The sequence below is a fragment of the Cololabis saira genome, chromosome 12, assembly GCF_033807715.1.
Source record: "Cololabis saira isolate AMF1-May2022 chromosome 12, fColSai1.1, whole genome shotgun sequence".
Lineage (NCBI taxonomy): Eukaryota > Metazoa > Chordata > Actinopteri > Beloniformes > Belonidae > Cololabis > Cololabis saira.
In genome coordinates, this window is record NC_084598.1 from 12,028,130 (window position 1) to 12,042,751 (window position 14,622).

At 39.3% G+C, this 14,622-nt stretch overlaps 1 protein-coding gene across 3 annotated transcripts; it reads left to right on the top strand.

Moving 5' to 3' along the window:
• The first annotated feature begins 93 nt into the window (after positions 1-93).
• Positions 94-13,344, top strand: ikbkg (inhibitor of nuclear factor kappa B kinase regulatory subunit gamma). Of its 3 annotated transcripts, XM_061735545.1 has the most exons (15): positions 94-407; positions 1,092-1,232; positions 2,367-2,632; positions 5,294-5,368; positions 5,755-5,940; positions 7,180-7,241; positions 7,483-7,530; positions 8,347-8,449; positions 8,588-8,703; positions 8,782-8,934; positions 9,057-9,129; positions 9,237-9,371; positions 10,022-10,158; positions 11,705-11,778; positions 11,975-13,344. In XM_061735545.1, exons 2-15 carry the CDS (start codon positions 1,094-1,096, stop codon positions 12,145-12,147), a joined length of 1,740 nt encoding a protein of 579 aa, XP_061591529.1. In that variant the 5' UTR covers positions 94-407; positions 1,092-1,093; the 3' UTR covers positions 12,148-13,344. The 3 variants fall into 3 exon arrangements, with proteins under 3 accessions (XP_061591529.1, XP_061591530.1, XP_061591531.1); XM_061735546.1 differs by lacking the exon at positions 7,483-7,530; XM_061735547.1 differs by lacking the exons at positions 94-407; positions 1,092-1,232; positions 2,367-2,632 and adding an exon at positions 5,008-5,135.
• Positions 13,345-14,622: the final 1,278 nt, after the last annotated feature.

Sequence of the window (14,622 nt, forward strand, 5' to 3'; positions counted from 1 at the left end):
CCATTTATGACAATAATTTGTTCTTAACTCATTGTTTAACCTCGTTTTCATCACCTGTGAGGCTGTGCTCAGGGTGAAAAACATCCCGGGTTTTTCTAGGCTAATAACAGTCGTCTGGGTTTTTGACAAGTGATCTCGGCTGCTCTTCTAAGAAATCTTATAAACGCGTTATAAAACAGGATACAGTGTCTTTTGGAAGCTGTGCAAGGAGTTAGTGTGGATGATATTTAATGTCAGCCCAGGAGCGTGTGAAGTCGGTCCCCGCCATCGGCTGCTACGTTAGCCTAGCTCGCTAATTTGTTGACTCTTATCCATCTTTCTGGCTGAAATACTTCAGCTGTTTAGTTCTTAAACGATTAACTGGGTCCTTCTTTTTTCGGACAAAAAAAACTGGGACGGAACAAAGGGTAAGTGAAGAGTTGTAAATTAGCCACATTGTGTGCATTAGTCAGTCATGCTTTAAAACGAGTTAATAAGGAGAAGATGACGCTTTAACCTCGACTTTATATATATATATATATATATATATATATATATATATATATATATATTAGCGATGCCGTTTTTAAATCTATAATCTATGAACTGTTAAAGATAACCCTTTTCAACTAAATCACGTGTCTTATTTTCATTTCAGTTTTTGTCCAATGGAGATATAGTGACGTAATGTTTTCCTCGTGTTTACCTGTTTGAGACTGATATTTTCCATTTCAATAAGCTGCGAAATAAATCCACTTTCTCTCCTCTTACATCACTATATATATGTGTGTGTGTATATATATATATATATATATATATATATATATATATATATATATATATATATATATATATATATATATATATATATATATATATATATGTATGTATATATGTATATGTATTTATATTAATGTGTATAATTAAATTAATAGTTAAACTGAAAGTGAAAGTTTCTACTACGAGCCACCAACCTCGGGTTTGAAGCTAAGCCATGCCTAAAACATAGTTGATAAATGATTGTTTTGTTGCATCTGCATTGATATGCCTCATTAATAACCGTTTACAAAGGCGTGTTCACACAGTAATGATTCACTGATCTGTTTCTCCAGGGATGGTGCAGCCTCAGCCCGATGGCCCGGCCCAGTGGGACATGTCCGGGGAGGACAGTGCAGGGACCCTCAGGGTCCCCCCAGAGCTGGCTGGGAATGAAGTGGTCAGCAGATTGCTGTGCGACAACCAGCAACTTCGAGGTATTGATCAATGTCATTAAATAAATAATACCCTACACTTTAGTAGGGCTTTGAAACGTTGTGTGTGTGTGTGTGTGTGTGTGTGTGTGTGTGTGTGTGTGTGTGTGTGTGTGTGGGGGTGTGTGTGTGTGTGTGTGTGTGTGTGTGTGTGTGTGTGTGTGTGTGTGTGTGTGTGTGTGTGTATACATATATATATATATATATATATATATATATATGTATATATATGTATATATATATATATATATATATATATATGTTTATTTTTATCAAAATATAGGCCCACACTTTCCCACTAGTTGCATTTTTACGATAGAAACCTTTTTCTATGGTCTTTTCCTTCATTCCCTCTATTTCGACTACATGAATCAAGAGGCTTGAGATATCTCTAACGCTTTACAGTTTTTTGTACAGGAATCTGTCAACACAGTATTCAGATTCATCTAGCTAAGCCTGCTTCAGTCAGCTGAGAAGACAAATGCACTGCAAGTTATGTGATTTTACTTATGACAAAAATGAAATAAAGCATTGATCTATCTGCATATGCGTCTTTGATCGGAGCAGAAGCCCTGAGTCTCCAGTGTGAAGAGAAGCTTCATGTTTCACCTGAGTACTGTATTTGTATAATACACCTTGTACCTTAGAGCTCAGTGGAAATGCAGAATACCCAGGGCTGGAATATCTTATCTCCTTGAAGAAAAAGCCCTGGGACTTTTAAGTTCCAGATGCTTTTGGTTGAAATCCACCTACTGATGGCAGCAAGCTAACGAGCAGTGTTGACCAAACAGAGAAAGTTGGGTTCACACAGTCTCATGACTCTTAAGATGATTGCCTGTATTTATAGTATGATTCAGTAGTCTTCAGATAGCAGATCTTTAAAGCTTTAATCAACTTACCCCCATGACAGAACTTACATCCGGGATTGAAGAAGCTATAAAAAGCCCATAAATGCAATTGAGATGGATGCATTTTATTTTCCATAATGAAATTTGAAAATATCTGTTAAATGGTAGCTGTGTCTCAGAAATAAAGCAGTGGTTACAGTTACACAAGAAAGAGATGACGTTCACTAAGAGAGTACTACTTTTTAACAGTAGTATTGTCTGACTGTCCTTTCATCCTTCCGTCTTCCAGAGACTCTGCGGCGGAGCAACCACGCATTGCGCCAGCGCTGTGAAGAGATGGAGGGATGGCAGCGGAGAACAAGAGAGGAACGTGAATTTCTCAGCTGTCGTTTCCACGAGGCTAGGGCCTTGGTGGAGAGGTTGGCCCAGGAGAACCACTCCTTAAAGAGCATAGTGAGCGGACCAGGCTCCTCCACTAATCATTGCTGCAGCTCCAGCCAGACTGAGGATTTGCAGGGACGTCCAGCGAGGAATGGGCCGTTGGACGGATCACAGGTGGGTTTTTGGAAAAAGTCAGATTTATCATACGTTATATATTTGCTAATTTGTTGGTGCGGTAAGTGTGGATAAATATTTTTAGTTTCATTTTCACAGATACAAACATTTCTGCAGTATAATGTGTCAAAAGCCTCTCTGGCTAATCTGATGGTGCCTGGGCATGTTGGCTTCATGTATGAATGAATGAGATATAGCTTTATCTGTTAAACAGCAGTGGCATTTTGACATGGAAGTGTTACATGTGTTTGTTTTAATTGGGTATACGATATGGTTGAAGAGTAGCACCATTAAAGGGGCAACAGCACTTTCCCAACTCCATGGTCTTCAGTGGTTTTCCATGCTGTTCTTTGGTGGGAACCATAAGGGTTTTAGATTTAAAGACCTTAGATTTAAAGACCTTAGATTTAAATTATTATGAAAATGGAAAAAGAATATGCAGAATGTTTTCTGCTATGGCTCTGTCATAACAGCCTTTATTCTCTGTCTGGAGAATACTTTGCAGACAGCAGAACATTTTCAGTGGAGACAGTGAGCCGATGTCAGTTGTTCTAATAGTTCTAATTGTGCCATAAGTATTGGCAATTAAGATGGATTAAGAAGCGCCTTTGTCACACAGTCTGTTCCACGAACTTAAACATATAAAAAGGTGATATTTTCAACTGCTTTAACAGCAAGATTGTGAGGATCAGTTGAGTTATCATGTCCATGTCCAGTGTCCACAGTGAGGTCCAGCTCTGACCTCACTGTGTCTTATATGTTTTCCTGCGCCCACTGTCCAGTCTCACGCTTATGGAAAGCTAATAGATTGTAGATTTCTCTGTTACTGACATGGGTATTTTTGGGTGACGACCACGATCAACATTGAGGTTAAAACAATCTTTGTTTGGATAGCAGAATATCCCAACTTTAACAGATTGGTGGAGCAAGTGGTGTTGGATATCCCATGTTGGAAAAAGGTTTAGGTACACCTAACTGTAGATTAGCCTTACTGTTGACTGTAGTCTTTATTAAGGTAGAATGCCCCATACCTTTCTCTCACAGCTTCTGATCATCCAAGCCCAGCTGGTCAACATGACCCTGTAACTCTCTACAGGCTTGGCTTGATAAAACCGGTGATTATAAAAGTAAAGTGGCTACACAGGATGTTTTTTTCAGCCCCTGTCTGCTTTGTTTTTAAGTTCTTCCTCATAGTGACATGGAGCCAGATGGTGGGGTTAAACTGAATGAAAAGAATGCCATTCAGTGTGTTATTGTGAATCTCTTTTTTGTGCATCTGCTGTGATAGATTCTAGTTGAAGCTTTCTGAGCTTTTCTCAGAAGAATGGAACTGGAGCTTATTTTGTCATGTCATGTATTTTTATCCTGTGCTACATATGTCAGACAGAAATTACCACAAGAAAGAGAAAAAAAAAGTAAATTTGTGAAAGCAGAGTGGCTCGATAGGTACCGAATTTGCTGCTAAGTGTTTCTCCTTCGTGACTTTGCATGTTTTATTTCTTTAAATTTTCATCAACTGTGTAGTTAAGCTACTAATACTTTTTTTAATTAAATACAGGAATATGCTCTCCACAGAGTATAGATGGAGCTATGAGCATGTTATTACTCTTGTTCCTGATCATCAGTGCACATAAGTTGTGATAAAATTTAGTGTTGATTTAATCTAGTTTAATGCTGGGATCTGACTACACTCACGTGTGAATACACAGTTACTATGAAAAATGAATGAAATGTTTACTTAAATCTAGACGAGTCAATTGAGGTGGTTTTGGGCTGTCTCTGAATGATGGTGGTGATGTGAGGATGCCTCCTGGAAGCCTTTCAGGGGAGGTATTGAGGGTTTGTCCGTCTGTAGGAAGGGACTGATGCAAACCCAGAGCACGCTGGAGAAATTACATCTCTGAGCTGATGAGGGAGCCCCCCCGTATCCTCCCAGAGAAACTGGTGGAGATGGCTGTGGGGGGAGAAGTCTGGCCATCTCTGCTGAGGCTGCAGCCCCGTGACCCAAACCTGGATGAGCAGGATGGATGGATGGATGGATGGATGGATGGATGAAGGGATAGATTTGAAAAATAATTCAGTGGAGTATTTTTTTCCAATGTTGTGAGTCATTGAGAAGTGTTGCCTAATACTTCTGGTCAGTTTCAGGGATCATATGGACAAATGAAATGACATGAAACGATGAACTGTGATAGATCAGGGGGCCACTGTTGCCCTAAATTCTCCATCGTTGTCTCTAACTGACATAAAAACCTTGAGGTTCTGTTACACATCCATCAATCCCTCCATAATCTATACCCGCTTATTCCTATTAAGGGTCAAAGGGATCAGCTGAAGCTTATCACAGCTCTCTTCAGAGAGACTTTACCTCGGACCGGTCTCCAGTCCACACACACTTATACTCATGCATATTTTGGACTGTGGGTGGAAATACCCAGAGAAAACCCACACAAGCGCGGTGGGAACAAAACTTATTTTGACGTCAGCCGGTGTCTGTCTGAAGGTCAGCCAAGGTCACCTCTCTTTATCTCAGTTCCAACAGGCCATTTCCACTGTGAGAGTTATTGAGAAACCGTTATTGATTACGGCGCTTCTGACAGAATACTAATGCTACAGATTCTACAGATAGGATTAAGTTGTAATTTTTGTTCTGTGTTTTAGACTGTAGATCAGTGGGAGAGGAAGAGAGTTGATGACATAGATCGACACACACAAACCACACCACCTCGCAGCCTGGTAAGATGATTTCTTTGTCTCTGAGTGGATAACATCATCTACCCATTCTTTTGTCGTTATTTATCTTTGCCCTCACTTTACTGCAACCCTAAATCCTAAAACCCTAAAACCTTATTTTCACAGAACAATATTAAGGGTTGGTTGTAAAATGTTTTAAGAATAAGCTTGACAGCCAGTGAGTTATAAGGTACTGTGTCTTAAATTGATAATAAAATCTTGTGGTCACTGCTTTTTAATTCAAAGCAAAGTGCTAGAACATGCTGTTATTTCTCATTCAACACTTTCACTTTTGGTTTCGGTGTCAGTTCTTCATCACAAGAAGATCGTGACACATCTGTGTCATCACTTCTCCTCATTTACCCTGCCTCTGTTGCCTCTCTCTGCAGCCTGTGGAGGGTGCAAATGAGTTCCTGCAGCTGCTCAAGAGCCACAAAGAAAAAATGGAGGAAGGGATGAGAGATCTGAAGAAGAAGAATGAAGAGCTGGAGAGGGAGAAAGAAGAGGGAGAGAAAGAGAGAGAGCGAATGCTGCATTGCATCGACCAACTGCGAGCCAAACTGGTCCAGGCACAGGTAACACTGAGATCTACTGGGACGGACGGACGGACGGACGGATGGATGGGTGGATGGGTGGATGGATGGAAGGGAAATACTAAATCAAATATCCACATAGTGTGCTTAATGATGATTATAAAACAATGAGGCGCTTGCAGTGACTGAGCCTGTGATTCTGTACGCACGGTAAGGGGCTCTATGAGAGTGAGTGTCATGTTGATGGTGCAAATAAACATAGCAAAGGTGGAGAGGCAGACAGACTAAGGGGAGAAGTCTTATCTTTCCTCTTATTTTTACTGAAGCATTGAACAGTTCAATGGCTCTGGGGACAAATGACTTCCTCAGTCTGTCAGTTGTGCATGACAGTGAGCGAAGTCTCCAGCTGATCAAGCTCTTCTGCTTACCGGTCGTTATAGCGCTGCAGAGTGGATGACAGTCACTGTCGTTGAAGGACTACGATGTCCTAAGGAAGTACAGCCTGCTTTCCCCTTTCTTATAGAGCGCTTCAGTGTTGACTGACCAGTCCAGTTTATTTTGCAGGTGCATTCCCAGATACTTGTAAGTGTTCATGGCCTCCACATTGACCCCCTCAATGGTGATTAGATGCATAGAGGGCTTAGACCTCCGGAAATCCAGCACCGTTTCTTCTTGGTGTTGAGTTGGAGGTGGTTGAGTTCTCACCATTGCACAAAGTCTTCCACCAGGCTCCTGTGTTTCTCCTCCTGCCCATCCCTGATACTTTCCACAATTGCAGTAACATCTTGATTAAGTATATATCAAACTAGCATAATACGGCCACTTTTTCAATAGTCCAAGTTAAAGATTCTTTAATAAAGAAAAAACAAGATGCACAGAGACCCTTAAGTCTTATTTTAAATATGTCCTCAAGGATTTCTGTATTAGTTCTGTATTAGTTACAACTGGACAATATTCTGAGTTATTGTGAATGAGTTGAATAAAGTTCGACTTACCAGACTGTTTTGTTTGGCTTTATATATGTTTTATCATGCGCCTTATAACCCGGTGCGCCTTATGTGTGAAAATAGACACACACATTAACAATGAATCACATTTACAATGACTCAGCTTCCTGTAGTGTCTTGGTGTAAGTGGTATTGGAATGGCTTTGCTTTTCCTGCCATCACATTTCACAATGTCAAATGAGAGAATTGTGTTTATGTCGCTGATGTTGCATGAAAGACAGACTCAAGAATCCAGCTGTTATTCTGTGATTTGAAACACTTGAATGTTTTTCAGGCGAGTGGCGGCACTGAGGAGGCTGTTCAACTTCGCTCTGAGGCTCAACACTCCTCCGACTGGTACGGCCCTTCTCCCTACACTACTGCTACTACAAACCTGAGTGCATTGTTTGGAACTCACGTTACTAAAGGGACTTTGTGCTGATTACTGATAACTAACTGCTGATTAATTCATGTTATAACAACACAAGAGAGCAGATGGTTCTTCTTTAAGAGATAAGCATACTAGCATGTTTTCTGTTCTCTCTTTAACCTTTGAGATGTCTTCTTCTTCCTTCTTCTTCCTCCGTGTCTTTTCTAGTTCTAGTCTGGCTAAACTCACAGAGCAGCTTCAGGCCACACAGGGCAGGTGAGCCCAGCGCTCTGTGTGGCTGTCTGTGTCACTTTGTGCATGCGACTGCTAATCTCCAACTTCTGCACTCATTTATTCTCATTTGTGTTTGTTTGTGGTTAACTTTTTGCTGGTAGGTAAATTATCATGTTACTGTACTATAGATTATTTTCCATCCAATTTGTTGTTGTCTTACTTTGTGTAGTGAATTGCAACATTTTTGCAACAACAGTAAGAAAAGCAGTTAAAGACGGCCAGCAGACCATCAAGCCCCAAGCTCGTTGTTGAGACGAGTTGACAATCTTACAGCACTGTCAGAAGTGGATCGTGTATAAGAGTGAAAAGTGACAGTTTGTTGAGTTTGTTTAGGCCAGTACTATTTTATAATTGCATTTTATGTTTCTGTTAAAGTTAAAAATAAAAGAAAATATGTTATTTTGAGTTACAATTCTGATGCATATCTGTAGTTCAAACGGCCTATCAGAACATGGAAAAGAAAAAAAAAAGAAAAGAGAAATCAGCTCATGGCAGTGTATTGTCAGAAATGCAATTGAAAAAAAACAAACAATGTCTTATTTTTTTTGGCACAAACATAAGAATTGTTGTGTTTTATCAGTTTTTATCCAAACTTCCGCCGATTACTCAAAAATGATTTTTAAAACTTAAATGGTTCAGGCCTGATTTATCATAATAACAAATCGAATTTTCTATTTTGCGAAATCTTATTGCACGCAGTTACATGTTCCATGAAATTTTGATCCAAACCTCTGACGGAGCCCTTGTTTGGTGTCAGATGTTTGATGACTGGCAGTGACAGATGCGTTACCTCTGCAGGTATCGGGAGCTGGAGGAGAAGCTGGATTACCTGCAGAAGAGCTCAGCTCAGCGCGACAGAACAGAGGCTCTGCTCAAACAGAAGGAGAAGGACTGCACCCAGGTATCACATATGGGATCCAAAGATTACCAGTATTTTTTCCAAATCTTCCGGTTGCCGTAGATCGATATTTTTAGATAGAAGTTCTTAAGATATCCCCGGTCAGTTGGATGCCTCAAAGCTTTTTGTGTTTTTTTGCAGTTGGCAAAGGACTCCGAGGCCTTGAAAGCTCAGGCAACTTCCCTGTTAGGAGAACTGAAAGAAAGACAGAGCTGCTTGGAGAAAAGCGAACAAGAACGCAAAATGCTGGAAGACAAGTAAGATGGCATGTCACATCAGCATAAACATTTGGAATCCTCGTCCTCTCACACAGCTTTCACTTTGCTTGTGTGCAGGCTGTGCAGTAAGGTGAAGGCCCTACAGGTGGCAGAGCGAGAGCTGGAGCAGCAGCGGAAGCAGCACCATGTGGCCAGGGACAAGCTGCTGCTGCAGAACCAGAGCCTGGAGCAGGCCCTGAAGACTGAGAGACATGTCGTCACGGAGGAGAGGTGAGCTCAGCGCAGAACCGTACACAGACAACGGTGAAGTGTCTCCACAATGAGAAAGATGTATTCCAGTCGGGGGGTGAGCATGATAACATTCTGCTTCCTCGTTTTTTTGTTTACGTCAGGAAAAAGCTGACACAACTGCAGCATGCCTACACGTGTCTGTTTAGAGACTATGATGCCAAACTGAAGAGCGAGGTAAAATGTTTATTATTTCTTCTTTTTTTTTTCCTTTTTTTTTTTTAAACCTTCCTTTTTCCATTTTATGGCGTCTCACTACACGTTCCTCTCCGTATGTCTTCCAGGGAGGTGATCTTTCTAGCCGACTGGAGGAAGCAGAACGAGCTCTGGCCATGAAGCAGGACGCCATCGATAAACTGAAGGAACAAGTGGAGCAACTTAAAAGCTCACTTGATACGATCCCTGTCCTCACTGCGCAGGTACAGGCACGCTGCTGCAGAGGGACAGAACTCACAAATCTTCTTGTTCCTCTGTATTTGAATCCCTGTCTTTCACTGCACACCGAAGTACTCCGTCACATCACTTCTTGGCTGCTTCCATTCACAGTTTTAAATTTGGCTCTCCTTATTAATTCTGACATGCAGAATTCACGGTAAACAATATTCAAAGCCATTGTTTGTGGAGTTCCAGCTCTTTATACTTTCAGTAAAAGTCTTCAGAAAAGTGCATGTTTTCTGCTACTGTGTGCTATATACAAGTTTATTAAAGTGAAACATATGTATGATTAACTAGAGCTGATTAATTAGAGCCTGCAGCACACTTTCAGTTTCAGAAGTGCGCACACTCAAACCTAGAACTTAATAATACCTTAATCTCCAGAGGGGAATAATTTTTTTGCAGTGTAAATTAGAGAGGAAAATAAATATGAAAGTAGAAATTAAAATAAATTATCAGTTGATAAACTGGCTCTTTTTGAAGTTGTTCATTTGTGGATTTACTTCCAAACTTCGTTGTTATCCTGCTGTATCACCAAACTTCTGCCAAGCTTCAGCTGGCAGACAGCTCTTTTAGTGTACAATGAACTTCTGAATAACATATTCCCCCTGTGTCTTCCCGGCTTTATGTTCAGGCTGAGATCTACAAGGGCGATTTTCTTGCGGAACGAGAAGCACGAGAGAAACTGAACCAGAAGAAAGAGGAGCTGCAGGAACAGCTGACCCAAGCCCTGGCAGAAATTGACCGGCTCAAACAGGAAGCAACATCACGGTAAAAAAAAGGAAAAGTAGAGAATAAAAACTTTCCAAATGATGAAAATCGTACTTAATGCTCAACCTATTTTAACCTGACCACAAATGTTTGTTCAGGTTCATATTCATGTTGCTCAGTCTCAATTGCTAATCATATCTTGGGTCCTTTCTTTAGTACAGTAAACAGATGTTACAGATGCAGATGTTAATAAAGGCATAACTTTTGGCCATATGACATCACCCATAAGTTGTTCTAAGAGTGGTTCTCTTTTTTTTTTTTTTTTTACTTGTACTGGGTGGCGAAGTCCAACAGGCCAAAGCTGGGTGGACCACGCCCATCTCATGTCAATTACAGTTGTCTACTTTAATTTGGCTGACTTAGCTTATGCTAACCTATGATACTAATTATAATTATTCATTCATTCTGATGAAATATCGTTTCAAATACAACAACCAAAACGACTTCTGAAAGTGGTGCCCCCAGAGCTGAAACTAGGACTGGTATATTGTAGGCCCCGTTTCTGTGGGTGACTTGGACTTCCACGGATCCTGAAATGATCTGCCATGGCTCCTTTAGCTGATCCGTGCCAGAGAAGCTGCAGAGCTGCCAGCAAATATCTGTTTTATGTCCCAGGCTGTAAATACAGTTGAGGACGATTTTATTAGCCCCCTTACAAAATAATGCTTGTTTTCTAAGTGTTTTCCAAGCGATATTACCAGAGCAAAATAAACTGAACACAGCTTTTTGTAGACTTCGTAGTTTTATTTTGGATGCTTACACTATTTTATATTCCACTCAGAAATGAAGATATTGTACAAAACACAAAAACTACCAGGCTTGTTCTGCACTGTGTTGCTGTCTTTGGAGCGTTGAATGATGCCTCTCACTCCAGTCCTTGACACCTGGAAACGGTTGGATATCTTCGTATATCCCTCCCCTGCTTTGTGGGCATCTATAATTCTTATTCCGAGGTCCACACTGATCTCCTTTGTTTTTGGCATGTTGCTTCCTCAACTGCCAGCTCCATAATGAGGCTTTTATACCATGTTTTGGCTTGAGTTAATTAACTTAACTGAATTGATTGCAATCACCTGTTTGACCTGATTACCTTTATGCACATCACCTGTGAAGGTTAAGCACATCACTGCATAAAAGTGGCTTGTGTGATGACTTAATAAATGGTAATTTCTTAAAGGGGGCTAATAATAATGTCCCTGGTCATTTTAGCTTTTTCTTACATAATAATGTTTTGGTGCACAAATATAAATGTTTTGGCCCATATAATGACAAATTGTATGTTCAGGAATGCTCTGTTAGAACTGCCTTGTTCTGCTAAAAAGGATCTTGCCAGAAACTTGAAAAAACTTCCATAGGGGGGCTAATAATATCGTCCTCAACTGTATATGTATTTCCTCTGCAAATGCCTCAACAAGAACGTTGGCGCTTACTTCTGGTGCATTCTGACACCTTATGTCCAAAGTGAGTCGGATCTGGATTTTCACAGGACACCTCACATATACTTCTGGGATTAATCACAACGTTTTCAACATCACTTGTGTTTCAGTGCACGTATGGAACAAATGAAGCTGAGACACTTGGAAGACTTTCCTGCGCGGCCCCCTCTCATCCCCCCTCCAGGTACATCACAACTAACACATGCACGCAAACACAGACCTCCGAGCTGTATGTTTCCACAAAGATGTAATGTAATAAAGTTGACTTTTTTGCCTTTCATTTGTGAATTGAATGGAAATTACTAGTAAATCCTGCAGAATTCTGTTGGACAAGAATTTCTTATAATCACTTATTTTGTCTCCTTTTATTTTTTTTGCAGCTTTCAACACAGTGCCCCCAGCCCCGACTTTCCGTAATCAGGGTTTGGTACCCATTAGTGATCAAGGAGCACCAGGAGCTGGGGACTTACCCGATTTATGTTGTCCCAAGTGCCAGTACCCGGCTCCTGATATGGACACCCTGCAGATACATGTCATGGACTGTATACAGTAACATGAGCATCGTTCACACTCATAGATATATATTTTGATTTATTTTCAAGGTTGTATGCTGAGCGTTCATCTCAGAGCACAGTGCGGAAGAAAACATGTTTGTTATTTGCACCTTTCCCACCCTCGGACATGCAAAGACAATTACTAAAACCCAAATCTGAAGTCAGTGTGTGTTAATCTTATCACTAAAAATGTCATTTTGTGGTATTAAGACGAATCATGCCACAGCAGGCAGCGAATAGCATGAACAAGCAAAAAGATAATAACCAAGGTGTGACTGTACCATGAATCCACACTCTACTAAAGCTTTTCTATCCCCCTAACCTTTCTCCTTTTAACCTTTCATCTTTTTTTTTCTCCCTCAACACCTGGCCTTTTATGTTCCCTCATACCCTTTAGATGCCTGTCCTTTGAAATGACTCGCTGATGCAAATGTCCGTCAATGTTTCTACTCTTCTACAGTATCCCATGTTTCTCACGCCTCCTAAGTCCAGCAATCGCCAACAGTAAATATGTACACTTTGACTGTATCATCCATCGAAACTTCAGTTATCACTGGACCTATAGTAAAAATGTGATTGATCTGGGGGGGGTTGTCCCTAAAAAGGAGAAAACGCATGACTTTGTGAATAACTTAGTAAGCTTTAAACAAAACAAAAAAATCAAATATGTTTTGGTTTTAAATGTAGCTGCATTTTCTCAGAACATGTATTATTGTGTATTAGAGATGGTTTACACTTGATGGATAAAAGTAGCCATTCTGTGTGTCCTGTGCCTGTGTACATGTTGAACATGTTGAACTGCTCGCTTGACGTGACCTTTAACCCACCGCAGCTCCTTCTTGCTCTTATTCTTTCTCACTTTTACCTGTGACGCCAAGCTATTTATCTGAATGTAAGCTCAGTGTTTCCTTTGCAGTTTGTGTGAATATCGTTTGTAATTAATTATCATTTGTTAGCTTCGCCCTGCTAGGAATTAAAGAATTAAATTAGTTAATTGTTAACCATGTTGTACAGTGAGTGTAACCAGAGTATTAATCCTGGGGTAGCAACCATTCACTATGCTGTGAGAAATTCGCTTTACTTGATTTTTCTTAACATGGAGTTTCTTATATAATTTCTGCACACCTGTAATGTTTGTTACCATCCTAATTGATTAAAGTATACGTTAAGTTCAAATATATACAGTATACATAAAACACCTGACTGCAAGATTCTTTTACATTTAGAATTATGAAAAGTATGTTCATATAATATAAATAATTTAGGAACAGAAAGTATTCAAGATAGACGTTCAAGAATCTGTAAAAAAAAAGAGAGAAATGCATTGCCACAGAAGTACTGCTTTCAGTGAATATATATTTTTGTAATTTTCAGTTATTTAGATATTCTTTTTTATTGCCTATTTGGGAATTTAGTAACAACTTAGTTATAATTTTTAACATGAGGAAACTGTATCACACCAAAAACTTTCTTTTGTGAATAAAGAATTTTACTAATGAAATAAAGAATTTGACAGCGTAATATAAAATATTTATTATCACAATCTTGATAGTTGCAAATTATATCTCATGGTTGATATACTATACTTTTATGTTATGTATATGTTATATATCATCTTGTTATATATGTTGTAGGTTTTTGTTTTGTTTGAATTAGGAAGAATATTTTTAAAGCATCTTTAATTTCAACCCAGAATCAAAACATAAAATGAACAAAACAAGATGCCGGGACGACAGGAATGCCTCATAAACTAATACAAATTAATGTCAGGTTCTTAATTTTTATGGATTTTTTTTTCTAGAGTTTTGGATAGTTTTAGTGCATTGTTAGGTGTCATTTGTGAAAAATATAAAAAAAATGGTTTGGAGTTTTAAAACTTGAATTTGTAAATATGAAAAGTATCCAAAATAAAATTAATGTAATGTCAATTTCTTTTATCACATAGATGTGGAGAAAACGAATATTTTCCAATAGGATAATGTAAAATCAAAGTTTATAAAATAGGATATGAGGTTACACGTATGTAAGTGAGGATAAGACCTACATAAAAACTCAAGTGAGGTTTTCTGTCTGAGGTTGACAAAAAGAGCAGTTTACTAAACTCATTTTAAAACTTAAGGTTTGGCTGGGCAGAAGTTATTTTAAAGTTTACTTATATCACCTTATAAGTCCTTATATGCCCAATTTTCTTTCACTCCAGGTCATTACATTTTGGAACAAGGAGGCTTGTTCTTATTTTTACCAGAGGTGATGCAGATCTGTCCAACAGTAGTAACAGCAGGGTCCACTGGTAATGGAGTTACACCAGACAAGATTGAATCAAATACTAAGACAAATATTACTAAGACATATTCTGAAGGTGAAGTAAGAATACGTAGTTAAGAATTCAGAGGTATAACTTCAGTGAAAGAGATGAATAACAAGCTAAGTACCATGGACAAACCAATTGGACATAAAGATTTGGTCATCAATTT

Bases quoted from the DNA above. Each gene is read 5' to 3' on its own strand.
- ikbkg (XM_061735545.1), top strand. From the start codon at position 1,094: ATGGTGCAGCCTCAGCCCGATGGCCCGGCCCAGTGGGACATGTCCGGG. The intron at 8,450-8,587 runs GTATCACATATG...GTTTTTTTGCAG, and splicing joins AGGAGAAGGACTGCACCCAG to TTGGCAAAGGACTCCGAGGC. The intron at 10,159-11,704 runs GTAAAAAAAAGG...CTTGTGTTTCAG, and splicing joins AAACAGGAAGCAACATCACG to TGCACGTATGGAACAAATGA.